Source organism: Anolis sagrei, chromosome 8 (genome assembly GCF_037176765.1).
Source record: "Anolis sagrei isolate rAnoSag1 chromosome 8, rAnoSag1.mat, whole genome shotgun sequence".
Classification (NCBI taxonomy): domain Eukaryota; kingdom Metazoa; phylum Chordata; class Lepidosauria; order Squamata; family Dactyloidae; genus Anolis; species Anolis sagrei.
Genome location: NC_090028.1, coordinates 3,585,328 through 3,597,637, shown reverse-complemented (window position 1 = coordinate 3,597,637; position 12,310 = coordinate 3,585,328). Strand labels below are relative to the sequence as shown.

General features: G+C 43.6%; 1 protein-coding gene across 1 annotated transcript in view; it reads right to left on the bottom strand.

Annotated features, from left to right (window-relative positions):
• The window catches only part of PEPD (peptidase D), a 210,081-nt gene extending 204,744 nt beyond the window's left edge, over positions 1-5,337 (bottom strand). Inside the window, exon 1 of the mRNA XM_060788158.2 lies at positions 5,275-5,337. Within this exon, the coding sequence (XP_060644141.1) occupies positions 5,275-5,291 (17 nt within the window). The 5' untranslated portion in view covers positions 5,292-5,337. The remainder of the gene's footprint in view (positions 1-5,274) is intronic.
• Between the last annotated feature and the right edge of the window lie 6,973 nt (positions 5,338-12,310).

Below are 12,310 nucleotides of genomic sequence, written 5' to 3'. Positions count from 1 at the left end.
CAAAGAGCATTCTGAACTCCATCAACAAACTTATTTATTTTATTTATTTATTTCAATTACTTATACCCCGCCCTTCTCACCCCCGAGGGGGGACTCAGGGCGGCTTACAAACAACGGCACAATTCGATGCCTGAATCAATAAACAAACAATACCTAAAAACGATTTAAACAGTTAACAAGTTACAAACATTAGTACATAATAAAACAGCAAAACAATCTCATGCTCAGTGTTCAGAGTTCCGTATATCCATTCCATTCCATTCGCCCATGTTTATCGTCAGATCTTCCCTTAGCTGCCAGAATGTCCAAAAGCTTGGTCCCATATCCAGGTCTTCAGTTTTTTCCTGAACGCCAAAAGGGAGGTCGCTGATCTAATCTCCCCGGGGAATGAGTTCCACAGGTGAGGGGCCACCACCGAGAAGGCCCTGCTCCTCGTCCCCGCCAACCTCACTTGTGATAGTGGCGGAGTCGAGAGCAGGGCCTCCCCAGACGATCTTAAATTTCGAGATGGGATGTAGAGGGAGATCCGTTCGGACAAATACACTGGGCCGGAACTGTATAGGGTTTTGTAGGTTAAAACTAGCACTTTGAATTGTGCTCGGAATTGGATCGGCAGCCAGTGGAGCTGATGTAGCAGGGGGGTGGTATGATCCCTGTATGTCGCTCCGGTGAGCAATCTGGCTGCTTCTCGCTGGACTAGTTGTAGTTTCCGAGCAGTCTTCAAAGGCAACCCCACGTAGAGTGCGTTGCAGTAATCCAGCCGGGATGTAACAAGAGCGTGGGCCACCGTGGCCAGATACAGAACTCCCATTACCAACAGAAAATACTGGAGAGGTTTGGGGGAAAACAGACCTTGGTGTTTGGGAACTACTGGGATGTATAGCCCCCCTGCCAGCAAAGAGCTCGGAAGGGTGAGTGGAGGCCAGGCAGAAAGGCTGCCCAAACGGCAAAGGTCGGCAGCCATTTTGGCAGGGGCGGGGCCAACCAAGGCAGCTTCGCGACCCCCCAAAAATGGCCCAACGACCCCCCGGTGGGTCGCGACCCCCAGGTTGAGAACCGCTGTTCTAGAACATGGTCATACAGCCGGGAAAACCTACAACAACCCAGCGATTCCGGCCATGAAAGCCTTCGACAATATATCTAAAAGTTCCTTGTTGTCATTTCGCAACACTCTTCTGCCACTGGAATATTCCACCCTGTTCAAACATCTTGCATTAAAGAACAATTATGAATCCACAAAGCTCTGTACTGTGCTAATTATAATTAACGAGGGCTATAAATAATTATTTTAAGTTTACAATGTTTAGGTGTTGAGCCACAAAGAGAGGTAAGAAATAATTTTATTATTGTATATTGCAATTGTAGCATTTTTTTAAATTGCTAATTTCAATCTCAAGAGGAGAGAGAACCATACAAATGTTGTTGTTCATTCGTTCAGTCGTCTCCGACTCTTCGTGACCTCATGGACCAGCCTACGCCAGAGCTCCCTGTCGGCCGTTACCACCCCCAGCTCCCTCAAGGTCAGTCCAGTCACTTCAAGGATGCCATCCATCCATCTTGCCCTTGGTCGGCCCCTCTTCCTTTTGCCTTCCACTTTCCCCAGCATAATTGTCTTCTCTAGGCTTTCCTGTCTCCTCATGATGTGGCCAAAGTACTTCAACTTTGTCTCTAGTATCTTTCCCTCCAGTGAGCAGCCGGGCTTTATTTCCTGGAGGATGGACTGGTTGGATCTTCTCGCAGTCCAAGGCACTCTCAGCACTTTCCTCCAACACCACAGCTCAAAAGCATCGATCTTCCTTCGCTCAGCCTTCCCGAAGGTCCAGCTCTCACATCCGTAGGTGACTACAGGGAATACCATGGCTTTGACTAGGCGGATCTTTGTTGCCAGTCTGATGTCTCTGCTCTTTACTATTTTATCGAGATTGGACATTGCTCTCCTCCCAAGAAGTAAGCGTCTTCTGATTTCCTGGCCACAGTCTGCATCTGCAGTCATCTTTGCACCTAGAAATACAAAGTCTGTCACGGCCTCCACGGTTTCTCCCTCTATTTTCCAGTTGTCAATCATTCTTGTTGCCATAATCTTGGTTTTTTTGACGTTTAGCTGCAACCCGGCTTTTGCGCTTTCTTCTTTCACCTTGATTAGAAGGCTCCTCAGCTCCTCCTCGCTTTCGGCCATCAGAGTGGTGTCATCTGCATATCTGAGGTTGTTCATGTTTCTTCCAGCAATTTTCACCCCAGCTTTGCATTCATCCAGCCCCACACATCCTCGCATGATGTGTTCTGCATACAAGTTAAAGAGGTTGGGGGAGAGGATGCAGCCTTGCCGGACGCCTTTCCCAACCTTGAACCAGTCTGTTGTTCCGTGGTCAGTTCTTACTGTTGCTACTTGGTCCTTGTACAGATTCCTCAGGAGAGAGGGAAGGGGGCTTGGGATGCCCATCCCACTAAGAACTTGCCACAATTTATTATGATCCACACAGTCAAAGGCTTTAGAATAGTCAATGAAGCAGAAGTAGATGTTTTTCTGAAACTCCCTGCCTTTCTCCATTATCCAGCGGATATTGGCAATCTGGTCTCTCGTTCCTCTGCCTTTTCTAAACCCAGCTTGAACATCTGGCAACTCTCGCTCCATGTATTGCTGGAGTCTTTCTTGCAGGATCTTGAGCATTACCTTACTGGCATGAGAAATAAGGGCCACTGTACGGAAGTTGGAGCAGTCTTTCGCATTTCCCTTTTTTGGTATGGGGATATAAGTTGATTTTTTCCAGTCTGATGGCCATTCTTGTGTTTTCCATATTTGCTGGCAAATGGCATGCATCACCTTGACAGCATCATCTTTTAAGATTTTAAACAGTTCAGCTGGGATCCCGTCGTCTCCTGCTGCCTTGTTGTTAGCAATGCTTCTTAAGGCCCATTCAACCTCACTCCTCAGGATGTCTGGTTCTAATTCATTCACCACACCGTCAAAATTATCTTCAATATTATTATCCTTCCTATACAGATCTTCTGTATAGTCTCGCCACCTTCTCTTGATCTCTTCAGCTTCTGTTAGGTCCCTGCCATCTTTGTTTCTTATCATACCAATTTTTGCCTGAAATTTACCTCCAATGTTTCTAATTTTCTGGAAGAGGTCTATGTATTTATGTTTCAAAGTAAAGTATCACTTCTCTATTTACATTTGCAAGTATAATAAGTATCCCTCCTCTGTTTATATTTCCAAGGATGAAAGGAAACCCATTCATATTTATATTTCCAAGTAAGCATCCAATGGACACAAACTTTTGGTTTGTGTACAAAGTTGCTAAAACTTTTGTGCATACAATTACTGCCAAGCTGCATGCATAGGCTGTGCACGAAAGAAGTGAATTAATTATGTGTTCAATTTGGAGTCCCATCTTCAAGGCATCTTTATGATTTATCTATGCAGATATTTCAGAAGGAGTGCACAAGGTGCTTACATGAATTTTGTACTGAGATTTGGGATCCGAACTCACAAGACGTATAGAAGCAAAAATCTGCGTAAGATGCATATACACAGGATATTTAACACACTTTTGATACCACTTTGATTGCTGTTGCAATAAAGGGGATACTCAGATCTGTGCAGGGTGCATCTACACTGCAGATTTAACACACTTTTGATACCACTTTGACTGCCGTGGCAATAAAGGGTATACTCGGATCTGTGTAGGGTGCATCTACACTGCAAATTTAACACACTTTTGCTACCATAGAAATAAAGGGGATATTCAGATCTGTGTAATAAATATTAAGGTTCATCTACACTGCAGATTTAACACACTTCTGATACTACTTTGATTGCTTATGCAATAAAGGGGATACTTGGATCTGTGTAGGGTGAATCTACACTGCAGATTTAACACACTTTTGACACCACTTTGATGCCATATCAATAAAGGGGATACTCAGATCTGTGTCATAAATAATAGGGTTCATCTACACTGCAACTTTAACACACTGTTGATACCACTTTGATTGCCACGACAACAAAGAGGACACTCAGACCTGTGTAGAGTGCATCTACACTACAGATTTAACACACTTTTGACACCACTTTGATGCTATGGCAATAAAGGGGATATTTAGATTTGTGCAGGGTGCATCTACACTGCAAGTTTAACACACTTTTGACACCACTTTGATGCTATGGCAATAAAGGGGATATTTAGATTTGTGCAGGGTGCATCTACACTGCAAGTTTAACACACTTTTGACACCACTTTGATGCTATGGCAATAAAGGGGATATTTAGATTTGTGCAGGGTGCATCTACACTGCAAGTTTAACACACTTTTGACACCACTTTGATGCTATGGCAATAAAGGGGATATTTAGATTTGTGCAGGGTGCATCTACACTGCAAATTTAACACACTTTTGACACCACTTTGATGCTATGGCAATAAAGGGGATATTTAGATTTGTGCAGGGTGCATCTACACTGCAAATTTAACACACTTTTGACACCACTTTGATGCTATGGCAATAAAGGGGATATTTAGATTTGTGCAGGGTGCATCTACACTGCAAATTTAACACACTTTTGACACCACTTTGATGCTATGGCAATAAAGGGGATATTTAGATTTGTGCAGGGTGCATCTACACTGCAAGTTTAACACACTTTTGACACCACTTTGATGCTATGGCAATAAAGGGGATATTTAGATTTGTGCAGGGTGCATCTACACTGCAAATTTAACACACTTTTGACACCACTTTGATGCTATGGCAATAAAGGGGATATTTAGATTTGTGCAGGGTGCATCTACACTGCAAATTTAACACACTTTTGACACCACTTTGATGCTATGGCAATAAAGGGGATATTTAGATTTGTGCAGGGTGCATCTACACTGCAAATTTAACACACTTTTGACACCACTTTGATGCCATGTCAATAAAGGGGATACTCGAATCTGTGTAATAAATAGGGTGCATCTACACTGCAAGTTTAACACACTTTGGATACCAGTTTGGACTTTCCATGGGTCAGTGCTATGAAAGGTTGGAGCTCTACAAAGTCCAAACTGCAACTCTCAGGTTCCCATACCCTAGAGCCATAGATATAGCTTAAAGCGGTATTAAACTGCGTTAATTCTGCAGTGTAGATGCACTCTGAAGGGAAAGCGATGGCATTTGAGGGAAGGAGGCCCCAAGGAAGGCAAGGGAGCGGGGCTTGTGGCTCTGGAGGTTCCCTTTCCATCTTTTCTCCCTTCTCTTCTCCATCTGACCATCCCCAGCTTCTGCTTACCCCTCGCGCGCAGCCATCTTGCCTGCTCGGCGTCCAACCGGTCATGTGACCTCTGCTGCCGGCGCCCGCTCTTTAAGACTCAAAAGGGGGCGGGGCCGAAAGCAGGGGGCGGGGCCAGGGCGGTCTCCTAGCAACGGAGAGGATCCCCCCTCCCCTCTCCCTCTATCTTGGAGAGTCTTGTGTTTATAAGCTCTGATCTGTGTATTTTTAATATAGACTCTATAGAAATGCATTTAAATGTGTTGTCAAAGCCTTTCCTATCCGGAATCACTGAATTGCTGTTAGTTTTCCAGGCTGTCTGGCAGGAAGCAGCCAGGCTTTGAAGCTGCAAGGCCATTCAATGCTAATCAAAGTAGCCAATGTATAATATACCTGTGAAATGGTGTCCAGGGTGGGAGAAAGAACACCTGTCTGCTTGAGGCAAGTGTGTATGTTGCCATTGGCCACCTTGATTAGTATTGAATGGCCTCGCAGCTTCAAAGCCTGGCTGCACCTCCCAACATAGGATTCCCCCAGGCAGGAAGCAGCCATGCTTTGAAGTTGCAAGGCCATTCAATTTTAATCAAAGTAGCCAGTGTATATATACCTATAGAATGTTGCCATTGGCCACCTTGATTAGCATTGAAAGCCTGGCTGCACCTCCCAACATAGGATTCCCCCAGGCAGGAAGCAGCCAGGCTTTGAAGTTGCAAGGCCATTCAATTTTAATCAAAGTAGCCAGTGTATATATACCTATAGAATGTTGCCATTGGCCACCTTGATTAGCATTGAATGGCCTTGCAGCTTCAGAGCCTGGCTACACCTCCCAACATAGGATTCCCCCAGGCAGGAAGCAGCCAGGCTTTGAAGTTGCAAGGCCATTCAATGCTAATCAAGGTAGCCAATCTATATATACCTGTAGAATGTTGCCATTGGCCACCTTGATTAGCATTGAATGACCTTGCAGCTTCAAAGCCTGGCTGCACTTCCCAACATAGGATTCCCCCAGGAAGGAAGCAGCCAGGCTTTGAAGTTGCAAGGCCATTCAATGCTAATCAAGGTGGCCAATGGCAACATTCACACTTGCCTCAAGCAGACAGGAGTTCTTTGGCCTTGCAGCTTCAAAGCCTGGCTGTACCTCCCAACATAGGATTCCCCCAGGCAGGAAGCAGCCAGACTTTGAAGTTGCAAGGCCATTAAATGCTAATCAAGGTGGCCAATGGCAACATTCACACTTCCTTCAAGCAGACAGGAGTTCTTTGGCCTTGCAGCTTCAAAGCCTGGCTGCACCTCCCAACATAGGATTCCCCCAGGCAGGAAGCAGCCAGGCTTTGAAGTTGCAAGGCCATTCAGTACTAATCAAGGTGGCCAATGGCAACATTCACACTTTGCATCCTGTTGATTCCTGTCTGGATAAATGCTGTCTTGGATTGCTTTTATGGTGTGGACATTGCTTTGTGTTACTACCTTTTATGGACTTATTACTTTTTGGAAATTCCTTATTTTCTTTCAAGCATTTATTTCTTCTGGCTATTTATTAAGCTTCAATAAAAGAAGATTTGTTTCTTCATTCTTCGTGTGGTGTGTTTTCAAGTCAGAGGGCTTTTTTCCTGACCTGAAGTGCAACATTCGCTATCTGCGGCTCGGATCTCACTATCCGCAGCCAGTTTAATTTGCTCTATTTCACCACAAACTATGTTGAATTGGTTGAGACTCTATCACATATCCATTGTTAAACTAGAACACAATATGCTGCATGATGTGATGCAAAAACGGTTGCACTCCAGGACAGGAAAAGCCCTCTGACTGTAAACACCACACCGTTGATTGGAAAAAAAATCCTTATATTGAAGATAATTAAAAAGCAGCAAGTAAAAAGCACTTTAAAGAAATAGGTAAATCCAATTAGGTAAGAAGATAAGCAGGAGCAAAACTAGTCGAGGGTAAAGTTCAGTAAAGTCCATAAAAACAAAGTCCACACTAATATAATTCAGGAAAAACAGGAAACATTAATCCAAGGCATGAGTAAGCATTCATACACTACAAGAGTCCAAACCATGAACAAGAAATACTTAGACAAGTATTTTCCAAGCAAAGCTTACATGAAAAAAAGGACGAGAACTACACTTGATTCCAACGATGCTTCATCTGACTATATTTCCGATACTTGAAACTTTTATCCCCTCGTTAAGCTATTCCACGCACTCAGGAATTGGTTTCGTTTTCCTTGAGATCCCCTTATCTTTTTCTGTCGGAGCCTGGCAGAACGCCGAAGGCACTGTTCGGCCTGTTTGTTTTGACTAATTTCCTCTCGCCTATCTATTTGCTCATTAAGTTTTGTAACTGGGCCAGGTGCCCAGTTGATTTCAAGCCCCAAATCCTGGGAGCGTTCTGGAAACAATTCAGGGAGTATACTATCATCCCCACACCCATCAGGGACATTATAATGGGAAACTACACTTTGCACAAGGGTCTCCTGGTCCTTCTCTGCATCAATATCATTGACCAAACCATTGCCATCTTGAAATTCACTGGCATCACTTCCCACATCCAAAGCACCCTGATCGTGAAAGACAATCACAGGCTGAACTCCAACAGAACTCTTGCCTTGGTTCTCACTTCAAGCCATGTCCTGGTCAAGTTTTGCTTTAAGTCTTGGGGATTTTACCATGAACTCAAGCTCATGTTTTTGTTCTTTGGTTCTTGGATTACTCAAGTTGATGTTTTATTTCTTGTCTTTTGGATTATTCAAGCTCATGATTTTACCATCCTCCTTGGATTTATGTTCATGCTTTCACCTTTGCACTGGAGATTTATCTCTGGCTTTTGGAACTTCTTTTATCTTACCTATTTGGATAGAGATTTAAAGGTGGGCTTAAAGCATTACTTCCCACATCCAAAGCACCCTGATCCTGAAACACAATCACAGGCTGAGCTCCAACAAAAACAAAGTTTGTGCAGCTTAATCAACTTTTCCCGTGTTTTTATGATAGAACCAATTAGGAAATGACATTTACAAACCAGGAACAAAATTCACGTTACAGAGTGTAATAAATAGAATAAAAACTTATGTCGGCAGCAGAAAAAAGGGAGAAGGAAGAAGGAGAAGGGAAGCCCCCTTTCATGCAAACTCTCCGTTGCAGAGCTGGTTTGAGGAAGTGGTTTGATCACGATCCGATTTGCAGAATTGCCCTTTAAACAATTTTGCTGATGGAGCAAAAGTTCATCTATTTTCAAATTTGGGGCTGTCAGCTGGAAACTAAGGCCTCTTCTACACTGGCATATAATCCAGATTATCAGACCAAGCAATCCATATGTCTTCTGTGTCTTCGTTAATGGCAGAAGAGGATGGACTAGATGCCCTTTGGGGATCTCTTCCAACACTAGGGAAGCACAGACTTCCCTAATATTGGAAAGAAAGTAGAGTCTTTCTTTTTGGATGTTTTTGAGCTGAGGCTAGATGACCATCTGTTGGAAGGGCTTTGATTTTGTCTTCCTTAATGCCAGAAGGAGTTGGACTAGATGCCCTTTAGAGACCACTTCAAACTTGAGTGACATATAGACTGCCTGGGAGTCCAGTGGAGTCTCTATCTTTGAATGTTTTTGAACTGAGGCTTGATGGCCATCTGTTGGGACAGCTTTGACTGTGTTTTGTTTGGGGAGAATTCACCGTGGTTTATAGGATTTATAGGTACTGGGATGAATAGTTTACCTGCAATCTAAGACCACTCTGAACACCAACGATGGACCTGGAACTAACTTGGCACACAGAACCCCCATGACCAACAACAAATATTGGAGGTCTTTGGAGGGATTTATAGGAGTTGTAGTTCACCTACATTGAGAGTGCACTGTGAACCCAAACAAGGATGGATCTGGACCTATCTTGGCATGCATACCCAATATGCCCAAAATTTGAATACTGGTGGGTTTGGAGGGGAATTGGCCTGGGCATTTGGGAGTTGTAGGTCCTGGGATGTATAGTTCGCTTGCACTCAATGAGCACTCTGAACTCCACCAAAGATAGAATGGGACCAAACTTGGCACACAGAACTCCCATGACCAGGAAGAAATACCGAAGGTCTTTGGGAGAGGGGGGGAATTCACCTTGATTTGGGGGAGTTGTAGTTCACCTATATCCAGAGAGCACTGTGAACCCTATAGATCTGGACCAAACTTGGCACACATCCCTGATATGGCGAAATTTGGTTACTGGAGGGGTTTGGGCGTGGGTGGAACTGATCATCCCCAGTGGATCTGGATCAGCCTTGACGCACATACCTGATATGCCCAAATTTGATTACTGGAGGGGTTTGGGGGGAACTGATCTTCCTTTCTGGGAGTTGTAGTTCACCCACAACCAGAGAAACTGTGACCTCCACCAATGATGGACCTGGACCAGACTTTGCACACAGAACCTCCATGACCAACTGAACCTACTGGAGGGGCTTAAGGGGACTGACTCCCCATAGTGGGAGTTGTAGTTTACCCTGTCAGTGGCATCGGCAGCACAGCAAGGCAGGAACAGATCAATCACAGCCACTTTAGGCTATAAACTACTTTATTTTACAGCTATACACATTAGAAGCTACTTAACACTCAGCACATCGTAAACTTGCTTCTTTGCGAACTCACTAACCATTATCAGTACTAGTCCACACCTCTTGCATTCCAGAGTGATGTATGACATATGACTACACTGCATCCATTTGTTCAATACACTTGATTTATGATCTCTCTAGGAATGCCATTCCCTCCATGGTTCAGTTAACTCTTTCCACACAGGAATACATTACACTCGGCACATAGCTGCTGCACTTTAAACATACATACATACGTACATACATACATACAAACTTCAACATACCCTACAGCCAGAGAGCACACTGAACCCCACCGATGATGCATCCAGAGCAAACTTGCCCAGCATGACAAACTATAAGTACTGATGGAGTTTCAGGGCATGATGTGAGTTGTAGTTCACCCACAACCTTATGCATTTGGTACAATAAACAAACTGACTTTTTTCAAACCAAGCTAGTAAGAAATAAAAAAGAATAGAGTACAAAAGAGTAACTAGCCAATATTTCTGGAAAGAAATACATACAATGAGCAAAGAGGAGTACAGTATACAAATGTTTATTGATCTATTGGCCATAAGAAACAAGCAAGTAACTTTCGCAGGACCAATCGCTCTGCAGGATATTGATCCGCCGGTGTTTTCGCCCAGCATCAATCACAATATTTTAAGTTTTTCCAACCCAGAAGGCCTGCTTTCCCTTAAACAGGGTTTCAAAGGCCGACACACAGAAATGTATTGGCAGGCATTGAACGGCAAGGAGAAAATCCTCGGGATTTGTAGTATAGTTAGACACCAGTACTCTTTGGGGGTGTGAGAAGGCTAAAGGCATTTAATAATAATAATAATAATAATAATAATAATAATAATGAATGTTCTCCCAACATCTCAGAAGGCATAGCATTGAGTCTATTTTAGGGTGCATCTACACTGTATAATTAATGCACTTTGGCACATCTTTCTCAGCCATGGCTCAATGCTATGGAATCCTGTACTTTTGCAAGATGCATAGCCTTCTCTGCCCAAAGAGCAAAACTACAAATCCCAGGATTTCACAGCATGCTGTGGATTCTTGGAGTTGTAGTTTTGCAAGGCCTTTAGCCTTCTCGCACCACCAAAGAGTGCTGGTGTCTAACTATACTACAAATCCCAGGATTCAGTTTGATGAGTTATGCCATTTCAACTGGTGCTGAATGACATCCAAGGTGCTGATTGTTCCCTGCAACAAAATGTTGATGCCAACATTAGCCAATCTTGGGAGTTGTAGTTTGTGGAAGCACCAGCACTCTTTGGCAGAGAAGGCTATGCAGCTTGCAAACGACAACTCCAAGTATTCCATACCATTGAGCTGAAGTGGGGGTCAAACCTCATTCATTCTATAGTGTAGGATGATGCACCCTGAGGGTTGGACTAGATGGCCTTTAGGGATCCTTTCTATGGCTTTTTCTACACTGACATATAAAATCCAGATTTTCTGCTTTGAACTGAATTATATGGCAGTGTAGACTCATATAGTCCAGTTCAAAGCAGATAATGTGGATAATCTGGATTATATGGCAGTGTAGACTCATGCAATCCAGTTCAAGGCAGGTAATGTGGATAATCTGGATTATATGGCAGTGTAGACTCATATAATCCAGTTCAAAACAGGTAATATGAATAATCTGGATTATATGGCAGTGTAGATTAATATAATCCAGTTCAAAGAAGGTAATGTGGATAATCTGCATTATATGGCAGTGTAGACTCGCATAATCCAGTTCAAAGCAGATAATGTGGATTATTTTGATTATATGGTTGGCAGTGTAGACTCATAGAATCTAGTTCAAAGCAGGTAATGTGGATTATCTGGATTATATAGCAATGTAGAAGGGGCCTTTCTCAATGACTTTATGCATTGAGACACTCAGCTTCATTCCATTGACTCAATGGGTTGACTCAAGTCAAGTATGTTTTAAGCCCAAGGATGTTTTTACACTATATAGAATGAATGCAGTTTGCTATCACATTAATGACCATGGTTTAATTCTATGGAATCCTGGGAGCCGTAGTTTTGCAAAGTCCCTCACCTTCTCTGCCAAAAACAGCCAATGCTTCAGGTAAAGGTTAAGGTTTTTCCCTGACAACGTTAAGCCAACTCTGGGACTCTGTTTCTCACCTCTATTTGTAAGGCGAAGAGCTGGCGTTGTCCATAGACACCTCCAAGGTTGTGTGACCAGCATGACTGCATGGAGTGCCGTTACCTTCTGTTGGAGTGGTACCACTAGAATCATAGAATCAAAGAGTTGGAAGAGACCTCGTGGGCCATCCAGTCCAACCCCATTCTGCCAAGAAGCAGGAATATTGCATTCAAATCACCCCTGACAGATGGCCATCCAGCCTCTGTTTAAAAGCCTCCAAAGAAGGAGCCTCCATCACACTCCGGGGCAGAGAGTTCCACTGCTGAACGGCTCTCACAGTCAGGAAGTTCTTCCTCAT